Genomic DNA, 22,376 nt, shown 5'->3' with positions numbered 1-22,376 from the left:
AAAAACCTCAGTGAAGACCCTCGACAACTTATAAACAGGCTGGTAGTATCTGGTACCCATTGGTGACATGTTGAATTGACACCTTTTTGGAGAAACAGATACATCTGGTAATTCTCCTTTGAGAGGTAAGAGAAAAATGTCAAAACACCCTGTTTGATCCCATCTAGCTCTGGTATTAGAAATGCAAAGAAAGTACCCAGACGCATGCAGGTAGCACCAGGATGATTTATATTGTTACTCCTACAATTATTATTAGAGCTGAAAAGATCCTTAGGCACAGCAAGACTATTATAGAATAAAATATGGAAGTAAATTGCAGAGGAAGGAAAAATAATTGAAGTAATAAGAGAAAACACATAATGTACAAGAAAACGCAGTAATCCAACAATGACTGTTGCTGTAAAACCAGGAGGCTTCCAAAGGAAGAAAACCAAGGAACACCCGCTGAGTAAAACCTCCAAAACGCTGGAGCTCTGTGAGCTCTAAATCAGGCAGCAGAAAGCAATTCTGATTGTGGGGGGGAAATGCCAAGACTGGGGGGTCACAGGTGAGGAGACACCATCTCTGGGTCTCCGCTGAAGACAAGAGCCTGGGCTCAATGGATCCAGCTCCAGGATCAACACAAACCTGCCCCTCCAACCTCTCCCAAATTCAGGGTTTCCACTGGGGTCCAATTTACAGCAAGGGGAGCTGCCTTTATATCAAAAGATGCGATGAAAACATCTTACCTCAAATTTTCTGCACTTTGGTGCTCTCCAAGCTTGCTGGGCTCCTGCTCAGTCCAGGAACCGTGGTGATCTTCCTGACCTTGGGTGCAGATTTTGCTCATTAACCAGTATGGTTGAATCTTGAGAGAAGGTCTCTTCTAGAGCCTTCAGACACAGCAGCTCAACCTGGGTCATTAAAGGACATCCCTATGGCTTAAGCAGATGCTGCAAACCAACTGCAGGCTTTGCAATGCCACCACCCCCACTCAGAGCAAAGCCCACCACAGCATTGTACCTTGCTCCAACGTGTCATTCCACATGGCCCCAGCAGAACCCCAGCTGTAGCACACTTAACGCAAGGTCCTGATGGCTCAGGAGAGTAAAAACACAGTGGAGATGAAAGACTAAAGGGTTGGGATTTGTCATGTCTGCAGGACAAAGTTTGCAGCAGCTATAGGTACAATGAGTCTATAGAGCGAGATGCTGAAAAGCAGAGTAAATGAGGTATCGGCCAAGCCTGTGTGTGTCTCAGGTGGAGAAAGGCACAATTTTCTCTCCACTGTGAAGGTCTCTCTGAAGAATTACTGTCATTCCCACCAATCTCTCTACTAGTAATGGTGTGGCGCTTCAAATGATGGGACAAGAGCACCTCGTGGTGCTTTAAGGATCACAAAGAGCAATTTCTTGTTCTCCTGCGGGATTCGTTCTTCTCCTGTTTCCAAGCAGCAGCAATCACATCGGTCTGTGTATCAGGGTTATGCTCGTGGGTTTTACAACTGCCACAAGAAATCAGAAATGGATGCAGATGTTGGACACCTTTTCCCAAGGGCACTAATGACTTGGTTGTCACCTGTCAGTGAGGATAATGAGCTACCAAAGAGCACCTGTGTTGAGGTGTGAGGCTGCTTTTGGTTGGGTTTTTTCTCTCCAGCTTCTTTAGACCCCTCTACATGGGACTGGAAGGGGTCCGTCCTGTATTAAGCTGTATTGCTCACAGCAGCCCTCCAGCTCTCCCCCAGCTGTAAGGATCAGCAGGATGCCGTGGGGCTGGGGAAGGAGGTGGTCTCGCTTCTTCCTGGGGTTCAGGTGGCTTCCCTGGGCCTCACCAAGAGCAGGCGCCGCAATACCCCCTGGTTATACCTGCAAAAGGCGAGCTGCATTTTAATGACAGCTTTTGTAATGCAGGCTTGAGACTGCTGAGTACACAGCACAACAAGCTGTCCTCCTCGTTGAGTTCAAGTATGACCTGCAGAGCCTCTTTCAGAGCAGGAAAGACCCACATCGTTATAAACGTTTTCTGATGCATAAGGAAGGACTGCGTTTGGTAGATGAAGTTAACATCAAGCAGTCCCTAAATCCTCTACTGAGTTCAGAAATGGATCCTCACATGGTGCCATGGAGGCTCAGCTGTCCATTGCAAGGCATTTACAGCAGCTTTTTTTGCTGGGAAAATAGGTCTTCCCTTCACTACAAGCAAGACTTTATTATTTTTTTTTAATCTTAGACTACAGAGTTTTTCCTCTCTTCCTTGGTTTTGTTGGTTGAATTTCAAGAAACTTGCCAGCGTGAGGTTATCATCAGCAAAGCTTTTCTAAGTGTATTGATATGATGCTGAGGGACAGGGCAATGTGAGGTTATCGTTTCAGCCTTTCCACGTTGGTTGGTCGAACAGCAGGACAGAGGACTCCACAAAGTTCATTTCTGGACTCCAGGACCTCTATGTAGATCTTTGCTCGTTGGCTCGGTTGCTGCTGTCTGTGTATCAAATCACAGACTTAAGCGGATTATGGGCTCAACTAAATTAGTTTCCCAGAAGAGCAGGTCGTTTCTGAAACATCTGGATTTCTAAGGAGCTGCGGGCAGCCTGCACGCAAGGACACAGGGCAATGGCATGAAGGGCTATGGGCATTTCGCCTCTTGGTACAGTGAAGATGGCAGCATGTACATATGGGCAGGATTTCTGGAAAGCTCATCTCCAAGCCAGCCACCAAAATAAGCCTCAGTATTTCAAACAATGTCCAATAGTCACTGTTGGGAATCTCACAGCCAGATGTTCAATGTGCAGTCTGGGCACCACGTGTTTCTGAAAATCTGACCTTTCTGGGTTTAATGGGTTTCTCACAAAGAAGAGGACAAAGGCAGAGCCATCAGAAAGGGGCTGTGTTTCAAGCAAAGATACAGAAAAATGTGAACTTTCCAAAGCTGCTGGCATTTGCCAAATTGCGGTGGGAAGAACGAAGTGCAGGGACTGAGCCCGACTCCTCCCTCCGGTATCACAGTTATAAACAAATCCCTCCTGTTTCTCACCATTCTCTTTCCGCAGCTGTATTTTTTGGTGATTTTAACCGGAGTGTTACTTCACCAGCTAATCTGCGGTTTCCAAACCACTCTGTGACACTGGATTTTGAGACTGCTGAAAAATCCATGTCAGAGCAGTGATGAGTGTTACCACCAGGGGCTTTGCATTTTTAATCAAGGAGCAGAGGTCACACTGAAGGGGAAGCTCTGGCCAAGCCATGAGCACAGCCTGCCTGCCTCTGGGTTTTGGAGGTGAGATCAATTTTATCGCTGTTAATTTCTGCCGAACATCCTGTACCTGCTGCTCTGGAATGGAGGAGCTGGTACCTCAAACTCACACCCAGCAAAAGCACCAGAACTCACCCATTTTGCAAAGACTACAAGAGCAAAACATGCCCACCCAGTGCTCCCGGACTGCTTAATGCATTCAGTTGCCATTTGCGAAATAAAAGTAAAGATGTGCTATGCTACCATCCTTCCTAGAGAAAAAGGCTGCCCAGGAACTACTTAATAATTAATGCAGTCTCTTAACTCCACTTAACTCGTATCGTTAATATTTACAGTCACGAAAAGGCAGGTCACGGAGTGGAGCCATGCTGAGAGCAGGCAGCCTGGGCTGGGGATGCTTTGTGTACACCAGCTGGTGTGCATAAACAGGGATGGGAAAGCCCGGCAAACCCAGCTCACGGTCAGCCCGCCACCAAAACACAGACCTGGGTGTAAAAGCCCTGGAGGGAGCAGGACCAGGGATCCAGGAGGATCCATGCCCCAAAACACATCTCCCACATTGCGCACCTTCCACTGGCAAAGGGGTTTCTGTTGCAGAGGGGTTTGGAAAATCTCAGCAGGGTGGTCAGGAAAGGGGAGAAAGCAGCTACAGTTACTGCAGTTGTTTTCTCGCTACCGAACTCTTACGTTGTCATTGGAAGCAAAGACCTTTCTCCAAAGCCTGGTATTAGTGTTAAAGGTTTAACATCAGCAGAATAAATCAATGGCTATTAGGCTACCACAGAGCACTAAGGTCAGCTGAATTAATCCAGTCCAAGGGTTTTAAAGTTCCATAGCAATGCTTTTTTTGGACCTGTTCTCTCCGCTATAGCACACTGGGGACACGAGTCCCCATACAAATCAGGGCACAGTCATCCAGCCACAGGCTCCCTGGGGTCTTGTAGGCAGAAACAGGGGGTGTCATGGAAAACACCCACCCCCAGCCCCAACGTGACTGCAGACAATACAGAGGAGCAGCTGTAACCCTTGGGAGAAGGGTGATATCTGTGTGTGAAACATCTGATAACCCCGAGCCACAGTACCACGGAGGTTTGTGATGACAGAGCAGCTCTTGCACCATGGTAATGGACATGATGAATATCCTGTAGCTACTTCTTCTCACAACGCACACCAGATTTACAGCCTCCTCTCCAGACAGCCCTCCAAGGAGAGCAGCTCTGTGTCCTATGGAAGGACACCCACTGTCTTTCCTCCTGCTCCTCGGCCACCAGCTCCTTCCCTGCTGCCAGGACCCCATTTATTAGACCAGATACCCTCAAAGTCGACCATTCCAGAGCAAACCCTGCCCTGAGCCCCACCAGCCGCATCGTTTGCTCTTGCAGGAAACCAGAACACCATCACCCCCAGCCCCTGCTCCCCTCTTCTGCCCTATTTTCCCACCACACCAGCTCACCGCTCTGCAAACCTCTTGTGCTGGTGTCCATGCCCATGAGCACCCATCTCCATCCTCCTCGTGCATGGTCTTTGACTTTGGGAGCCCTTTCCTGAACCACTCCTCCTGCACTATACACACATATATATGTACACACACGTATGTATTTAGATCACTAAGACTGATGAGACTGAGCATTATCAATTTAGCAATTTTCAAGAGCCTGAGGGCTTTCTGTTCCCTTGCTTTTCCCTCTGTCTCACAGCCCAAACACCATTTAAAGGAGGTCGGTGAGTTGCTGGCCTGGCTGGGGGACCTGGCACCTGCCGGGGGGACCCAAGCAGGGCTGCTCAGAGCTGTTGCTCACTCTGGGATATGCAAAACAATTGCAAACAACATCATTCAACCCAGCTTACCAAAGCCTCACACCACCCACCCTCCAAGATGTTCCCTGAGGCTCACTTGAATTTTTGCCACAAGGTTTTAAGTTCAGTTTTGTGGATTTATGTTTTTTCTTTTTTTTCCTTGCAAGCATGAAACACGTCCTGATAAATGACGTCCGTGCTTTTATGGCTCTCATATATTTTCTCCATTTACGCAACTCTTTCTTTCCCCTCCTCGCTGTCCCTAGGCTTTGTATCTTATGCATCATTCATCCCAGCTTACTGTCTTCTTTTAACAGGGGCTTCTGAGAGATGTGTATCTCCTTGCATTCCTTTTTCTCCTTCTGCCTTGCCCTGATTTGCACTCACACACGCACTTTCCCATCTCTATAGTTGCCTGCAGCCTTGCTGGGAACACAACAGCCATGCGAGAGCAGAGGGAAGGAGAGCAGCCTCAACCACAATTCACCAAACCTTGGAAAATATTCGCGCAGTTTTAATGAGCAGAGCCTGGTCCTGGGTTATCCAGAGGGACAAACTGCTGCTCAGCAGCATCCACCAGCATCGATGCATGGGGAATGGAAGGGGACAGGGCAACATAATGTTGTTAAATGTGGTAAAACACAAGGCTAAAGTAGCAGGAGAGCTGCCAGGCGTGTTTCACTGGGATTTGGGTATGTTCCAGTGCTAAGAGAGGAGAAGTCTTATGACAAGACAGACCTTGAGGTGCTGGAGTGAGTTGAGAGAAGGGAACGGAGCTGGTGAGGGGCTGGAGCACAAGTGTGATGGGAGCGGCTGAGGGAGCTGGGGGGTTCAGCTGGAGAACAGGAGCTGAGGGGAGACCTTCTGATCTCTGAACTGCCTGAAAGGAGCTTGGAGCCAGGGGGGTCGGGCTCTGCTCCCCAGGAACAAGCGCCAGGAGCAGAGGAAACGGCCCCAAGTTGCACCAGAGGAAGATTAGATTGCATATTGGGAACAACTTCTGCCCAGGGCAGTGCTGGAGTCACCATCCCTGGAGCGGTTGAACAGACCAGAGATGAGGTTCCCAGGACACAGGGCAGTGCCAGAGGTGGGTCAATGGCTGAACTCAGTCTTGAGGGTCTTTGCCAACCAAAATGATTCTATGATTTTATAAGGATGCTGTGGTGGCTTCACAGTGGCTCTGGTGAGGACACCATGTCCCCCCACCAGTGTACTGCAAGATGATAATGTCTAAGCCTCGTTCTTTCTCCAAGCAGCATATTTGGGAACAGCGTCTACATCTGCCATCCCAAACCTCCCAGCTGGATTTTAAACTGTGGTTCAAACACCCATAGGCCACCACAGTGTCCTTGGCGTGCCCACCACAGTGCCCATCACAGCACGTGCTGATATTCCCACCCTGGATGTTTCTATAGCATTTCTACATTGTTTGCCAGTTTCCAGCAGACCAGCCAAGGCACGGGCACAGTTCTGGGACAGCTCGGTCACTCCTCTCCACTCCCCCTTTCCCTGTGCTCCCATTCAGATCCACAGCGTAGATTTGCCAGAAAACCTGAGTCCTCCTTCAGTGGGATCTGTCACACTTGCTGCATCACAGCTGACAGCTCGACACACTAGAAAGCTCCCTCAAATTCCCCAAATGTGCTTCATTTAGAACAAAAATGACAGTCTTGGGTAACGTGAACTGAAAGACAAAAGCAAGCATGGAAGTAAAAGCTTGGTAAAGGCTGTCCAGTCCTTTTGTGAAGGCTCTCGGCTCTGTCACCCACAGAAGCCTGCAAATGTCCCGTCTTTTGTTTCTGACACTAGTTATAAAGGTAAAAGCTTTGGAGAAATTACCACCTATACCTGGGGCTGCTAGGAGAGCTCACAACCGGGAGGGTTTGGTCTCTTGCTGCTGAGAACAAAGACAGAACCATCTCCATCTCCTTTCATCAGGTACTGGCCCTGGTGACCACACCATGTGTTATTCTCCAAAGTTCTCACACCTGCCAAGCGTGTGGGACCAGCACTTCTCTATGAGGCCATAAATGCACACAAAATTTCAGAGGCAGAGCACGGCAAACTATTGCTGAGGAGACACAACAGCTTTTCAGACACTTTTTATATGTTACTGAATGATTTAATGCAGCAGGTCCTTCCCTCCAGCAGCTCAGAGACCTTTCCCAAGCAAGCCCACAGCTCTCGTGCCTTGTAGAGCTGATGAACACATATATATGCAGGTATACATGTGTGACGTGGCTTTCAACCTTTCTTTAGGATAAGATATTGGGGTGTTTACCTGTCAAAGCAGAATCAGCAGCAAACCCCCTCCCAGCACCAGGGCCATGGGTGCTGTGGAGCAGAACTGAGGCTGAACCAGAGAAAACCATCAGTGAGGCTGGATCTGGACATGGAGCAGCCTAATGCCAAAGCACCACTGGAGACCTGGGAGGGATGGACCTTCAACAGGGTGGGGAGAGACGTGGGCAAGATGCTTCTGGAGGCAAATTTGGCCACATCCAATTCCCATGGTCTTAAGTGGATCAGAAACACTTGGGCTCACCCCCTTCAGGCTCCACCTGAGGCTTGACATCCCATCAACGGACAAGGGACCCCTCCAGCTCTTTCAAAACACATCTCAGGAGAAAAGCAGGGGTGATCAGACATAACGAAGGACACGGGGATTGCCCCGAGACCCGCTCGAGGGCTGATCCCACCGGCAGCTCAATTCTGCGTCCAGGCATGGGGAGTGCAACCAAGGCGGGTGATCAGCTCACGGTTCCCTTACTCAGCATTTGCAAAGTGCGGTTCACATCTGAGAGGATTTCAGATTAAGCTCTTTAAGTAACAAAGCGAAATTCCTCCTCTAAACCTCTGTTTAATCACATAATCCTGAGGGAAGACCTCTCCTCCCCTTGGGAAAGAAAGAGAACTAGGTTTGCTGAGGAAGACATAATTACTTTATCCCTATATAATTGGATGATATTTGCTGATTAAATATAGAAAGCCTTAGGGAAACTTTGATTTTTGGTAAAAATTTAAAGATCTTTAAGAAAAAAATAGATAATACCCCCCAAAAAACCCCAAACCACAGAAGAAGCCAATGAAGACGATGGGGAAAAAGCTGCTGTGACTACTGCTCATGTTCATGCAAAGCCTGATGCACAGGGAGGCTTTGACCACCAGGACCTCCAGGCACAGAGAAACATGGGGAGCAAGGGCCACAATTTCCCCCCCAGCACAGCCGTGTGGGGAAGCGCGTTTCACTGATGGCAACAAAGCCCTTTGAAGGCTTTAGATGGAAGATAAGAAACATCAAAACCCACTGCATTATGTTATCAAAGCAACAGTGAAGCAAATCTGGAAACAGTTCAGAAAATATTAAATACTATGAATATAAATAATTGAATACCTAACCGATATTAAGTCTCATTTTCTGTGTCAGACTCTCCTGATTTTTCTATGAATCATTCCGAGTTTACTCAGCACTATTTATATTTAATGCGATTTCAACACATACGTGCAAAGGAAGCAGCTTATGCGAGTTAGAAATCCGTTTCATATGTGGAGCAGTTGACTGCTGCCAGTGTTTCTACAGGACCGACCCTCCAGCCACCGGTTAAAATTTAGCATCTCAGTCTACAAAGTTCTTAAGAGAGGGAGAAAGACATTTACACTACTGGTAGCTGCTTTTTGTACTACTCTGAAACCACAAATGGTGATATAAATAGGAGTACTGGCACACACTACCATTGGGTATTTAACGATAATGAATAAGTTGGGTCATTACACATCCATGAGCATCAGGACCACTCTGCAAGTGCTGTCTGGAGGAATCCGTCTGCAGGGAGGTCCCAGAAGGTTTCCCCAGAGCCCCCTCTCACAGGTGATCCCTGCAAAGCCCCTTCCCTCCTCCTGCAAACCAGGTGGCATTGATGGCCACGAAGAGGCATCGGGGACAGCTGCGCTTGGCAGCAGGAAGCCAGGACAGGGTATGAGCACTGCCCAGCACCATTCCCTGGTGAACCTACCTGGTGGTGGTCCCCAGTGCATCACCTCTCCAGGGCTCCCAGTCTGCTCCACGTATCAGATCTCTTGCAGAGATGAGACAGAATCCCAGAATGTGAGGGGTTGGAAGGGCCCTGGAAAGCTCATCCAGTGCAATCCCCCCATGGAGCAGGAACACCCAGCTGAGGTTCCACAGGAAGGTGTCCAGGCGGGTTTGAATGTCTGCAGAGAAGGAGACTCCACACCCTCCCTGGGCAGCCTGGGCCAGGCTCTGACACCCTCACCAGGAACAAGTTTCTTCTCATATTTAAGTGGAACCTCCTGTGTTCCAGTTTTCACCTATTACCCCTCGTCCTATCACTGGTTGTCACCCAGAAGAGCCTGGCGCCATCCTCCTGACACTCCCCCTTTCCATATTGATCCCCATGAATGAGTCCCCCCTCAGTCTCCTCTTCTCCAGCTCCAGAGCCCCAGCTCCCTCAGCCTTTCCTCACACGGGAGATGCTCCACTCCCTTCAGCATCTTGGTGGCTGCGCTGGACTCTCTCCAGCAGTTCCCTGTCCTTCTGGAACTGAGGGGGCACAACTGGACACAATATTCCAGATGTGGTCTCCCCAGGGCAGAGTAGAGGGGCAGGAGAACCTCTCTGACCTACTGACCACCCCCCTTCTAATACACTTCCAAGACTACAGTGATTTAAGGAGATTCGGTGCCAGGTTTGGGTTAACAGTCTTGCCACGAATCAATGGCTCAGCTCCCGGGTAACCCAGACCAGCAACATCCCACCCACGGCCTCGACGAACCCTCAAGGAAAACCGGCGGATCATCACTTAGAGCAGAGATCAAACAGCCTTGGAGAGATCAGAGCTTTGCAAGGATAGTTCAAAAGGGGCTGGATGTTCCCTGTGTTCTCCGTTTAATCTTGGGAGGAGAAGAAACATTAAAAAAAACCCAAACACAAGAAATATCTGATGCATGGGCAAGCATGAGTGATGCTCCGGCATCGATCCAAATGCTTCCCATCCCTTTGCAATAAAAATGATGCCCAGCGATGCTCAGCACATCATGGGGCCAGATCAGGTGCATGGAAAAGGCTGCCAACACGGGCAGAACATCTACTGACCCTTCCTCATTCTGAAAAATCTCAATATAGACATAACGTGAAAGCCTGGTTTAAAAAACCAACACAAACCAAAAAACCCAAACCAAAACAACAAAAAAACCTACAAACACAAAACCAATCAAAAACACCAAACAACCAAAGCCCAAACCCAAGACAACTTCAGAAAGACACAGCTGGCTGTACAGAGCTCATTTATAGAAGCCTCACAGGATTACGATTGCAAAAAATCACTAGGAACACTGATCTGGGACGGCGCAAATTGCAGAAAGTGGAAGTTATATGAAAATAACTAGAGGGACCAAACAGATCTTGTTGTTGGCCATGCCCACATTCACTGTGGTGTAGGTGGAGATAGATGCTCGCTGCTGCTCTCTGGAAGAGCTCCCAAGGAGCCATGGTGGGCTGCTGGGGAAGCAGCAAATGCCTCCAAATCACAGATCAACACATCTCCTTCCCAAAGATTTGATATTGCCAACTGCTATGGGAGTTTGGGCTAAGCACGGCTCTCCCGTACCCAGCAAGCGCTGTGGGTGCACCAAGCATGGTGCTTTCAGCCATGCCCACCACCCGTGCTGTGAGTCCTCCCAAAACCTTTAGGAAAATATAAAGAAGGAAAAAAACCCTGTAAAGTGACAATGTGGGAATGACATATTGATAAGCCCCAGCCCAGCGGGCAGCAGAGCGCTGGTGAGTCCTGCTCACCCTGTCCTGCCCGCAGCGGTGCGAGTGAACCAGCAGCCCCAGCAGGGACCCAACTCCCGTTTGCTGTTTTCACGTTCTCCCTTTTAAAATACCGGGTGGCAGATCTTGCTCCCTTAGGCACCCAGGACGAGCGCAGCCAGGGCAGGTGTTCCACCCCTGCTGAGACCCCAGCCAGAAGTTACCCCTCATTCTGTTAAATAAAACTTGCTGTTTTCATACAGGGCTGTTGAGAAACCACATTGTGTTCACTCTTGTCTTTAAGCTCACATTAACCACCCTGCTGGGGCTGGGGGAACCTGTCTCATCCTCTTCCCAAGGGCAGGGGAACACACAAAGGGAGTGAAGTGGGAAAACGTGGTGCCCCCATCCCATATCCAGCTGTAACCCAATTTGCAGAGCTCCAAGACCAGAGGACACCCAGAGACAAGGTGATTCTCCATCCCTGAGTCGAGCTTTGCCCCAAGCATGGTCCCTCTTTGCAAGGTGAACCCCAAAACCATTGCAGACTTAACCATGGAGGGGCCATGTCCATAAGATAAACAAGTTGGTTTAATTACAGGAAATTTGAGCAACCAGCTTTGCCCCTGACATTTTATAAGTGCCCACAAATGCGTCCAAGGACAGGTGTTGATTACCTTGGCACGTTCCCCCAAGCGATGCCTGCTGCCTGCAGCAAAGGAAGTGACAACACTGATTTTAGCCCCGTGTGTTACACCACTGCACGCCGAGGCTGCGCTGCTCCTCGGGCGCTCTCTGCTCCGCAGTGTCCGTGGTGGCCAGGGGACGTTCATCATCGTGTCCTCAAACCAGGTGCTTCATTCTGAGCAGCTTTGATGCTGCTCTCCCAACCCATGAGCTTTTTTATCTTATTTTCTCCCCATCTCGCCAAGGAGGGAGGGTGAGCATGCGGCTGTGTGGGTACCTTGCAGTCAACCAAGCTCAAACCACCACACGTATCCACACACGTTTGCTCCTTTTCCAGGTGGGCATTTGCAGACCTTCTGGAAACTGCATGCTCCCCAGGGTACGAGGGCAGCTCGTAGCTCAGCACTGGAGACAGGTCTCAAAGGACTGGAGGTTTTTGTGCCCCTGTGTCCCCAAGGGCTCCGCTTGGCCACTGCATGAGGCCACACATGGAGCTGCATCACCCTGAGATGTCATGAGCATGCAACTCTGCAACTCATGAGCATGCAGCTCTGGAGGCATTCAAGACCCGCCTGGACCCCTTCCTGTGGAACCTCAGCTGGGTGTTCCTGCTCCATGGGGGATTGCACTGGATGAGCTTTCCAGGGCCCTTCCAACCCCTCACATTCTGTGATTCTGTGATCTTGGGGACTTCACAGGAATGGAGATCGCCAGCTCCATCCCCCATCCATCCGAGCGAGACTCCAGTTGCAAAAGCTGGATAATAATTTCAATTTCTGTGGCCTTGCTCTCTCCCTGCTGTTTCTCCATGATGTTCAGCCGCTTTTGTAGCTTATTTGTTTAAAGAAACCGAAAAGCTTTGTTCTGAGCAGACACTGGGAGAGCAGCGGCACAGGTGCTACCCCCATAAGCTGAGCAGAGCTCAGAGCAGCTTTTCTTGTAATGCTGTAAGCCCGCTGCCGAAGAACAATATTTTATTACTCGCGTGCTAATGCCACGATCCGGTGTTTCGCAGCCTCAGCCCCTGCCTGCAGAGCTCAGCGCTGCTTCTCCTTCTGCCTTGAGCTGCAGAGTGGATTTCCATAATACATGGACAATATATCGCATCATTCGCGGGGTGGTCAGCTGGAGGAGTCCAAAGCACGCTGGAAATCCCACGGGGAACCCCACATTGTGCTGAAATACACCACACAGCATCAGTTGTGTGCAATGGTTTGACGCGGGTTTGTATTTATTAGCTCCCTCACAAGGACCGTGCAGCCTCGGGGCAACACAACACGCGGTTGCCACGTGGTGGAGGGGACAACCCTGATGGCACCTGTGTCACAGCTCGTGCTGGGGCTGTCCCACCAGTCCCTGGTGAGGTCTGACCATGGCTGGGGGGTAAAACAGACCTTGGTGTGCAGCAGTTCACAGGCTGAGGGCTGGATGCTCATCGGATACAGGAACGATGGGTTCAGGTTTTCCATGCCCAGCCTGCACCTGGCTAAGAAGTGGAAAAAAAACCCCAAAAACCCAAACCAACCGACCTCCCAAAACCCCCAAAAAAACAACCAAAACCAAAACAAAAAAACTTCAACAAAACTGAAACAAGAAGAACCCCCCAAAAGCCAAACCAACCAATCAACCAAAAAAACCAAACCAAACCAAACAAAACAACAAAAGGAGAAAAATCCATGTTACAACTCCCAGGCTCGAAAAAAATGAATGAAACTCTGCTGAAGCAAACATTTAAAAGCAAGTGGATGTGGTTTCTATCTCCTATTTCAGCAGGGGAACCGGTGACTGCGCAGGGGGTGCCTGTGGGGTCGGTGGCTCCGTGCAAACCCCCCTGGGGCTCCACATCCCCCCAGCATTGGTGGCTTCTTGGATTTTGGAGAAAGAGCTGGAAATATCGATGCCAGGGCTGGGGAGGCGAGGCCACGCTGCCTCTCTGTGTGACACGCTGTAGGTGACACAGCGGCTGCCTAAAAGCATCATCCCCCCTTATAGAGCCCTTATGGGCTGGGACATCGCGACAGCAAAGCTGTGACAAACCTGTTTCACCACAGACCTTCACAGCCAGGTCCCGTCTTCGTGATTATGGGGGAAACCAACCTGCCAGCTCCCCGGAGGAGAAATTACCAGTTGCCAACCACTTGGGGGGCTGTGGATAATTTGACAAGAGGCTTCACATTTCCTGGGGCAAGAAAACAGGCAGGGCTGCGGTGTTTAACAGCTAATTATTCAAGTCTTCGATGCTTTCTCTGTGTTTTCCAAATAACACGTATTTAGCGCTAAGATGATTTAAACAGCTGATCTAATCGGAGCCCCTGGCAAAGAGGATGAAATTTCACGAGATGGTGGCAGTTTAAGCTCCCAGATGGCTGCCCCAGAGGTGAGGATTATGTTATTACCAGCATCCCGCAAAAATCCCAGCGATGGGAAAGGCGCCCAGTAACGTGGAGGCGGGAGAGAGGTGATGGAGCCACCCCGGGCGCCGGCGTTTGTAGGAGGCGAATGGACACGTCCCTTGTCCCCCATGGCCACCGGCCGCAATGACCGAGGGCTTCCAACCCCCTGCAAACAGGGGACGAGTCCTCAGCTGGTTTAGAATCATAGAAGTGTTTCAGCTGAAGAGACCATCAGGATCATTGAGTCCAAACATAACCCACCCCTGGCAGTGCAGGGAAAGAAGGGAAGGGAAGGGAAAGAGGAAGAAGGGAAGGGAAGGGAAGGGAAGGGAAGGGAAGGGAAGGGAAGGGAAGGGAAGGGAAGGGAAGGGAAGGGAAGGGAAGGGAAGGGAAGGGAAGGGAAGGGAAGGGAAGGGAAGGGAAGGGAAGGGAAGGGAAGGGAAGGGGGAAAGGAATACAAGACGAGGAAAGAAAAGAAAAAGAAACAGCAGAAAAGAAAACGAAACAGCAGAAAAGAAAACGAAACAGCAGAAAAGATCTCCCAAAATATTTTATCTAAATGTCACAGAAAACCAAAACGGAGGTTTTTCCTATTTATTGGGAAGCTCAGCCCCAGCCCAGGTGACTGCCCCCTGCTCCTTCTGACCTGGACGGCACCAGCACAGTTGGGATGAGGGATCAGCTGCTACCGCTTGTTCTGCCCTCACAAACCTTCTTATACTGCACATCCAGCAATTTTTGGCATCTTCTGTGTCGGATCCCCCCAAATTTCTCAGTGGAAGTGGGGACCCCATGCAGGAATGTCATCCCTGATGCAGAGCTGCATCTTCCCTATCCCGTAGCATTCCCCAGAGGAGCCTGCAGGGAGATCAGGCGCCGGGAATAACCAGTTTGGACACTTTCAATATGCGTATGGACCCATGGCCTTGGCAGCTGAAAGGCAGAGGGGCTGGAAAGAGAGAAGTGGTGTCACCTGGATGGGGTGTCCCTGGATGGGGTGTCCCTGGATGGGGTGTCCTCGGGACTGGGCGATGCAGCCAGACGAACATCCTCCAGGCAGGTGTTACCGAGCGGCATTTCCAAACCATCACAGCAGGTTTTTGGAGGTATAAGAGGAAAAGGCCAGGTCAGGCAGAGCGATGTCCCGTCAGGGACACACACACCAGGCCCCCCTGGGCTGTGGAAAGCGGCACCGGGAGCTCTGGCTGTGTCGGTCCCCAAGGGCAGAGGGTCACAGCTCGGGTACGGCGCCCGGGGACAGCGCTGAGCACAGTGCTGGCTTTTGGTAAAAGAAATAAAAAGAACAACTAGTAGAACTAATAGCCAGCCTACTGTGACAGTAAATTATTTCCAGTCTGACACAAACAGCAGCTTCTGGGGAAATGCTATAAATCGCCCGACTAAATATATCTGTTCCCAGCAGCTGCCTCTGCAGCGGCTGCGGCTCCAGCCAAGCAGTGGCTGCAGGACCTGGGGATGCCCCTGCCTGCGCCACCCCCACCCGGACACCCCCTGTCCTCTCCCTCCTGTGCCCCCTCTCCACCCGGGGCTCCCCCAGAAGATGCTGATCATCAATTCAATACAGTTATTTGCTCTCGGAGGTGGTTATCCCACCTCTGCCGTGTTTCTGCGAACCTTTCCCAGTGTCTCCCGGGATGGGAGATCACCTCGGCATCAGTTGTGGAAGGATCGCTCGTGACGTGGGGTCACCAGGGTTGTGCAAATGGCAGAAAGACCTTTTCTTCCTCAGTCTTTCCAGGCAATAACAGAAGAAGGTTTTGGGATAAAGCAAGAGGTCGGCATTTTTCTAAGCACCGGGGAGACAACCCAAGCACGGGGGTTCTGCTCCGGGAAGCTGGAGAACGTGGCCACATGGGCTCGTCCCCCACGCTGGAAAGGGGACGTGGGCATGGGGTGGTGGATGGTGACAGCCACAAAATCTCATTGGCTCCAGTCATAGAATGTCCTGAGTTGGAAGGGACCCACAAGGACCATCAAGTCCAGCTCCTGTCCCTGCACAGGGCACCCCACAGCTCTCACCGTGTGTCTGAGGGTGTTGTCCAGTCTCTTCAAGCTGCTGCTCCCCGATTTTGGAAGCAAAGATTCAGAGTGGCTGAAGGAGCCGGGTGATGTCTGCCCTGGGGTCCTGCATCCTCCAAAATGTCCCGTCAGTGACGGAAATGACATCCGAGAGCTCCCACCACCTCCAGCCTGCTGGTCGCTGGTCGGTCTCCCTTGGCCGGGGAGGGGATGAGACAGAGACGGAGCTGCGGCGGAAAACGAGGGGAAGGAACCGGTGAGCTCCCACCTCTGGGAAAGCTCCAGGAAAGCAAGGGCTTCCTTTGATGAAACACCTCCCCAGGATTAATTGCCTCCCCGTGACGTGGTCTCACTGCTGGGTCGTGTCCCCTCCCGTGGGACCCGCAGCCTTTGCTGGCTCCCGGCTCCGTTTGCAGTTGCTGCAATGAAAAAGATGCCCTTCCCTCAATTAATCCCGATATCTTCTTCCTTTCCCCTCGAGGCACAACAGCGGCTCTAACATCATAAATGATTTAGGAGCAGAGCCAGATGAAGACAAAGCTGATGGATGACAGTTCCCTGCTTGGGGGATGTTTTCCTGCTGGAGATTTTGGAAACAAATATGTTTATCCTCAGTCAAAAATGAAACAGGGCTCCTCAAATGCTCCCTGGTTTTAAGTGGTTACAATAATTTTTGCCCGTTTTGCCTTTCAGATCAAACCTCCTGAGCCTCAAGGGTGGTTGTTGAAGCAGCAGGTCCCTCTTCGCTGGAAACACTCCCTGGGAAGCACATTATGCCCCGGGTTTGGGCAAAATCCCCAAGAGCAGAGGGAGGTCAGTTCTTTGGGGGGGTCCTGGGCAGCCCTGGGAGCAGCGAGGAGGATGGAGACCCCCTGCACCCCGGCAGGTAGTTCTGGTCCAGAGGGAAACATACGGACAAGGGGTTGGCACGACCCAGTTATTAAGTCAAATATATTTACAGGGACAGAACGTCACCATTGCAAGAGCAGGGGCTGATCCTGAGATTGTGACTTTGGAGAGGTCATTCCACATTGGGAACTTTTATTGATCTTTAGAATAGTAGAAAAGATTTCATTTAATCAAAGATCACTTTTTTCAGAGTGCATCAAGCCCATCCCATCCCATCCCATCCCATCCCATCCCATCCCATCCCATCCCATCTTCACTCTGAAAAAACCCACAGCCTCCAGCCTGCACGAGCATCCTGGTGAGCAGCAAATCTGTTTTAAATCTAAATGAATAAAGGAAGCAATTTCAGGTGAGCATGAAATGCTGCTGTTGGAGAGCAGGTAGAAGGAAACAAACCAACAAAACCACAAAAAAACCCAAACCCTTCCAGCAGCAGCGAAGTTCTTTGGCCCCAGGACACGATCCCTGTGCCCACCCAGAGCTGCAGCACCGACCCAGGTCCCCAGTTCAGCATCTCCCTGAAACAGCTGGAGCCAGCGGTTTGTATGAAGTTGGACAATGGAGAGTCAGAGGATTCTTTCGGATATGTGCACAGAAAGGCTTCCTTCAAGCACAAAATAATTTGAGTGGAATCGCAGGACTGAATCCTCCCCAGTTGCTCTCAGAGCAGCTTCCCGGTGGCAATGGGACCCCAGGAGGGACGGGGGGACACAGCCCTGGTCACCATCCTGCTGGGGTCTGGGACGTGCATTGGCCCCGTGCCCAAGGCCAATGGTTCCCGGGGTGTGAGAGGAAGAGTGTGGCCACCAGGCCAAGGGACTTCACATGCTATTAAGAAAAGAGACTATATTCTGCAACACTTGTGCTTTGGATCCTTTAAAATCCATTTGGGGTCCCCCCGTGCAAAGTCCTGTACAGCAGTGACACACCAGCAGTGCTCTAGGGAAAAGCACTTTATTTTCTTTCTTCTATAGAAACACTTTTTACAGTTTAAGAAACGAGGTTCTGTTCAAAAAGAAATCTCAGGAACGCTCCCCACTCGCAGCACCGCCGGCGCTGGGAATCGCAGGTTTACAGACTCACCATCGAGGTGGGAATGTCGTGAAGGTTCTGAACTCTGCTCCACGAGTTTAAACACAAAACCGCTTGAGCACGATCGTGTTTACTTCCCCCAGCAGCCGAAACCTCTGGGGCTAAATTCAGCTCTTTCCGCAGCTGGTTCCATAGGGCTCCTTGGCCCAAGGGCTTCAGCTGGAGCAGAACAAATCACTGTGAAGGTCACGGGGAGCCCCGCTGACCTCCCACACCACAGCCCGTCACCCCAAAAGGCTGAAGGACACACGTCCAGGGAGCTGCTGAAGCGGGGAACACGGTCACGGGAGGGAGCGCTGTACCCTAGTTCAGCCATTCGGCAGCTGGAGCTCGCACCTAGACGGCACCTCTCCAGATTAAATAGTTGTTTTTTGGACATAAAAGACCTCAACCAGATTCAATTTTGCCTACATCAGGCTGCCCCCTCCACCCAAACCAGCAGCGACGCTGCCGACACATCCACACGGGGCAAAGGGAGACGCGTGCTGGTGTCTCACTCACCCTGCGGGCTCCCCAAACCACGTCCTCACCACCCGATGGGGCTTTGAAGAATTCTGTGAGTTGTTCAGAGCTGCTGGGGGAGTACGATAAAAACTACTTGGAAAATATTCATTGCCAAACGCACAAAGTTAGAAAAGATTTGGGGAAATATCAGAAGTTGGAGACGATATTAAAGGGGGGCTGCTGCTCACACCATGTCCAAGTTGCAGCTTCTTGAGGGTGGGACAGGGTCTTCACGGCAATTAGCACCGATGTTTAAAATACATAAATCCTTGTTATTGTCAGTACGATAGTTCCAGCAGGGCTTGGGCTTTTACATCCAGACCTGTCTGCGGGTCTCTGTGGTGTTGAAATCCCCTCGGCGCTTGTTCTCATGGACGCCAAATGTTTCTGGGTACCAGCATGTGCTGGAGACCAACGTCAAATAAACGCTCCCGCTCCACATCCAACCCCAAATCCTCCCCACTGTGGCCACCACAGTCACTGCCTCCCTCATCACAGTGCTAATTACGATAAATCGCTGTTGTGCACCACTTGCGAGTTACCTTGCAGATAAAGATCATTATAAATATTTTCACCCAAAAAGCCCTAAAAACAGGAGGGCAAGGTTAAACAAAGGCTTTGCCCTCCTTCTCAACACGAAATGTCAGAAAAACCTAGGTGATCTATATTAAAAAAAAAAAATGGTTTTAGCCTAGAAATGGAACCCAAACCTGCTCAGGCAGCCAGGAGCCCCAGCTGCCCTCAGCACCCCGAGATGTCTCTCGCTTTGTTCTTCCGCTGGTATCTCACGTCCAGGGGATCGAAGCCCCTCTCCCTGGACCCAAACAGCGCCCACTCAGGAGTTCTGGCCGTGTAATCAGCAGCTGTGAAGGTCTTGGCCCCGCTGCTCCTCTCGTGCTCTTGCACCAGCTCCTGGAAGCGTCCGTAGTCGATCCAGGTGAACCAGTCGCCATCGACCTTGAACTGGGAGGAAAAGAAACGTGTTAGTGAGCCGGGGAGAACGGGGAGCACGAAATACCACACTCACGCTACGACAAGCCAGGTGCACGTTAAATTGGTTACGCAGCTGTAGTCTTTTCATTTTCTAGCCATATTACGGTCCGGGGTAAAGCCAGCCAGACACTAACACAGGACAGAAAAAAATTCAGGTGGACAAATATCCAGAACTTACCGTCTCTGAGCCAAATTTCATCGCTGAGGTTTGGCAACACACACAGATACAGGATGGGTCTTTTTTTTTTCTTACAGCTTTAGCCGTTTAGCTTCTGGAGGGTTTGACAGGTGCTTTGCTGGACCCCGACCCCACCACCACCTCACCCCCACTTTGCCAGGAGGAGGTTTCCACCATGCATCCCAAACTGCACGTTCCAGGTCTTGTCAGGTGTCGTTATACCCAAAAGACCTCGATTTGAGGCATGGAAAGAGCCCTGAAGCAAACGTGTCTATCCGAAGCAACGCTCAGGAAGCCTTTGACAAAGGGACATTTCCAAGGTCACCCAAAGGCCCTGTCTGGAGCGTGTGACACAGCCCCAGCGCAGCCACAACCCAGCAAAACACTGCAGGAGTGACACCAGAGCGACACCGGAGCCGTGCGCTGGGCTGGGTGGATTTGGGCCGTTCTTGAAAGGTGCAACAGGGTCGTGTGGGGAACGAGGGAAAATAAAACGGTTTAGTGCCACGAATCCTCTTTCCACGTGAGGGTTTTAAGAACTGCTTATTTTGGCAAGCTGAGGTTGCGTTTGTCTAGCAGACCTGCTCTGCTAATTTAGCAACAGCCTTGACTGAATCCTCAATTAGGATTTATCTGAGCTAAGAGCTTATTATGCACTTCATCCAAAAAAAAAAAAAAAGAAAAGAAGGGAAAACAGACTGACTCCCTGTATTTTTCAAAAACTTGATGGCTATACATTTAAAACGGCACTTGACTTTCTGCCCAAGAGCTAAAAGCTTTTTTGGTTGGAAAAACTGCTGACACCTGCAAAAGTTTGCAATCAAACATCGCTAACGCTCGTCTATGGCCGCCTGCGGAATTACAGCGCGTCCCTGCAGGAGCCGTCCCCGCGCTGAGCGGAGATGTGGGACAGCATGGTTGCCACCGTGGGAACGAGTCTCACCTTCCATTAACTCATCCAACGCTCGTTGTTCATATTGCGGGCAACACGTTGATCGTGAGGAACCAACGTGGCCTGTGCGCAAGAGGCCAGTGGTTCCTGGGGTGGGTGAGGAGTGCGGGCAGCGGGTTGAGGGAGGTTGTTCTCCCCGCTCTGCTCTGCCCCGGGGAGGGCCAGAGTTGGGCAGTGAAGCTCTCAAGTCGCTGGAGGAACACATAGAGGAGAAGGGAGGATGGGGACATGTGTCCAGACCTGCTGGTCCTCAGCTTGGGGGGGTGCTGAGAGGTGACCTGGTGGGTGGCAGGAAGGGACATCTGTCCCAACCGCTGACACCCCTCAGCATCCACATCAGATCCTGGGGGCAGTTTTGGGCCCCTCACACCAAGAAAACCCTTGAGGTGCTGGAGCGAGTTGAGAGAAGGGAACGGAGCTGGTGAGGGGCTGGAGCACAAGTGTGATGGGAGCGGCTGAGGGACCTGGGGGGTTCAGCTGGAGAACAGGAGCTGAGGGGAGACCTTCTGATCTCTGAACTGCCTGGAAGGAGCTTGGAGCCAGGGGGGTCGGGCTCTGCTCCCCAGGAACAAGCGCCAGGAGCAGAGGAAACGGCCTCAAGTTGCACCAGGGGAGGTTGAGGTTGGATGTGGGGAACAATTTCTTCCCCAAAGGGCTGTGGGGCATTGGAACAGGCTGCCCAGGGCAGTGCTGGAGTCACCATCCCTGGAGGGTTGGACAGACGGACATGAGGTTCTCAGGGACATGGGGCAGTGCCAGGGGTGGGTTATGGGTGGATTTGATCTTGAGGGTCTTTTCCATCAAAATAATTTTATAGTTCTTTAAAGCCTCAGCTCTGCTTTCCTGGACATTAAACTACTCCCTTGCAGGATAAAAACCCTCCAGATTTGCATAAACCACCTGTGCTGCTCCGTGCCCTGAACTTTGGCCAGGTCACCAAAGTGAGATTTTAAGTTATTAAATTTTGATTCCACCTGAGCGTGCAGCTTCTGACACAACACTGGTGTTAAGGACAGGAGCCACAGAATCGTAGAATTCTAAGGTGACAATACTGTTCCCCCCAGAACAACCAGACGAAGGTTGTCTGGGTTTCATTAGACAAGTAGATTAAATAATATTAAAGATTTTTAGTGCTGCAACAACACAGCTATAAAACACGAAGAAATGGGAGCAATCTTTTAAGTGTGTCATGGAAAGCAATTACTTCTGCTGGGGAATAAAAACCAGACAAACATGGGGTGGGGGAGAACAGCCTCAATTACCCACAAGGTTTGCAGATTGGACTTTAACAATTTTGTGATTATTGCAGAGATAGCAAAAGATTTAAGACTCAAAATAGTTTCACAACATCTATATAACAGGCGAGACAATGCTAAACAACGGTGTTATTTGAGAGTAATGTGGTTGGGTTTTTTATTGAATTTTTCACTACCTGGTTAAGTCTCTTAAGGTAGATAAATACATCAGCAAAAGACAAACGGCTGAAACCCTTCCCTCATTTTTTTTATAAGTTAGCATCATAAAAAAAAGTAATGAAGCTCCTGCTGCCAGCTCTGAAGCCAGACTGGGCTCTCTGGAAAATCAAACTCATAGAATCATGGAATCATTTGGGTTGGAAAAGACCATCTAGATCATCAAGTCCAACCATAACCCACCCCTGGCACTGCCCCATGTCCCTGAGAACCTCATGTCCGTTTGTCCAACCCTCCAGGGATGGTGACTCCAGCACTGCCCTGGGCAGCCTGTTCCAATGCCCCACAGCCCTTTGGGGAAGAAATTGTTCCCCACATCCAACCTCAACCTCCCCTGGCGCAACTTGAGGCCG

General features: G+C 50.6%; 1 protein-coding gene across 3 annotated transcripts in view; it reads right to left on the bottom strand.

Moving 5' to 3' along the window:
• Positions 1–17,770: 17,770 nt before the first annotated feature.
• The window catches only part of LOC136110097 (S-adenosyl-L-methionine-dependent tRNA 4-demethylwyosine synthase TYW1-like), a 108,407-nt gene continuing 103,801 nt past the window's right edge, over positions 17,771–22,376 (bottom strand). For all 3 annotated transcript variants that reach the window (XM_065853287.2, XM_071816833.1, XM_071816832.1), the window contains one exon: positions 17,771–19,391. In XM_065853287.2, coding sequence (XP_065709359.1) covers positions 19,170–19,391 — 222 coding nt within the window. In that variant the 3' untranslated portion in view covers positions 17,771–19,169. The remainder of the gene's footprint in view (positions 19,392–22,376) is intronic.

Source organism: Patagioenas fasciata, chromosome 19 (genome assembly GCF_037038585.1).
Source record: "Patagioenas fasciata isolate bPatFas1 chromosome 19, bPatFas1.hap1, whole genome shotgun sequence".
NCBI classification, from domain to species: domain Eukaryota; kingdom Metazoa; phylum Chordata; class Aves; order Columbiformes; family Columbidae; genus Patagioenas; species Patagioenas fasciata.
The sequence above is the reverse complement of the archived record's forward strand: the minus strand, read 5'-3'. Positions and strand labels throughout refer to the sequence as shown.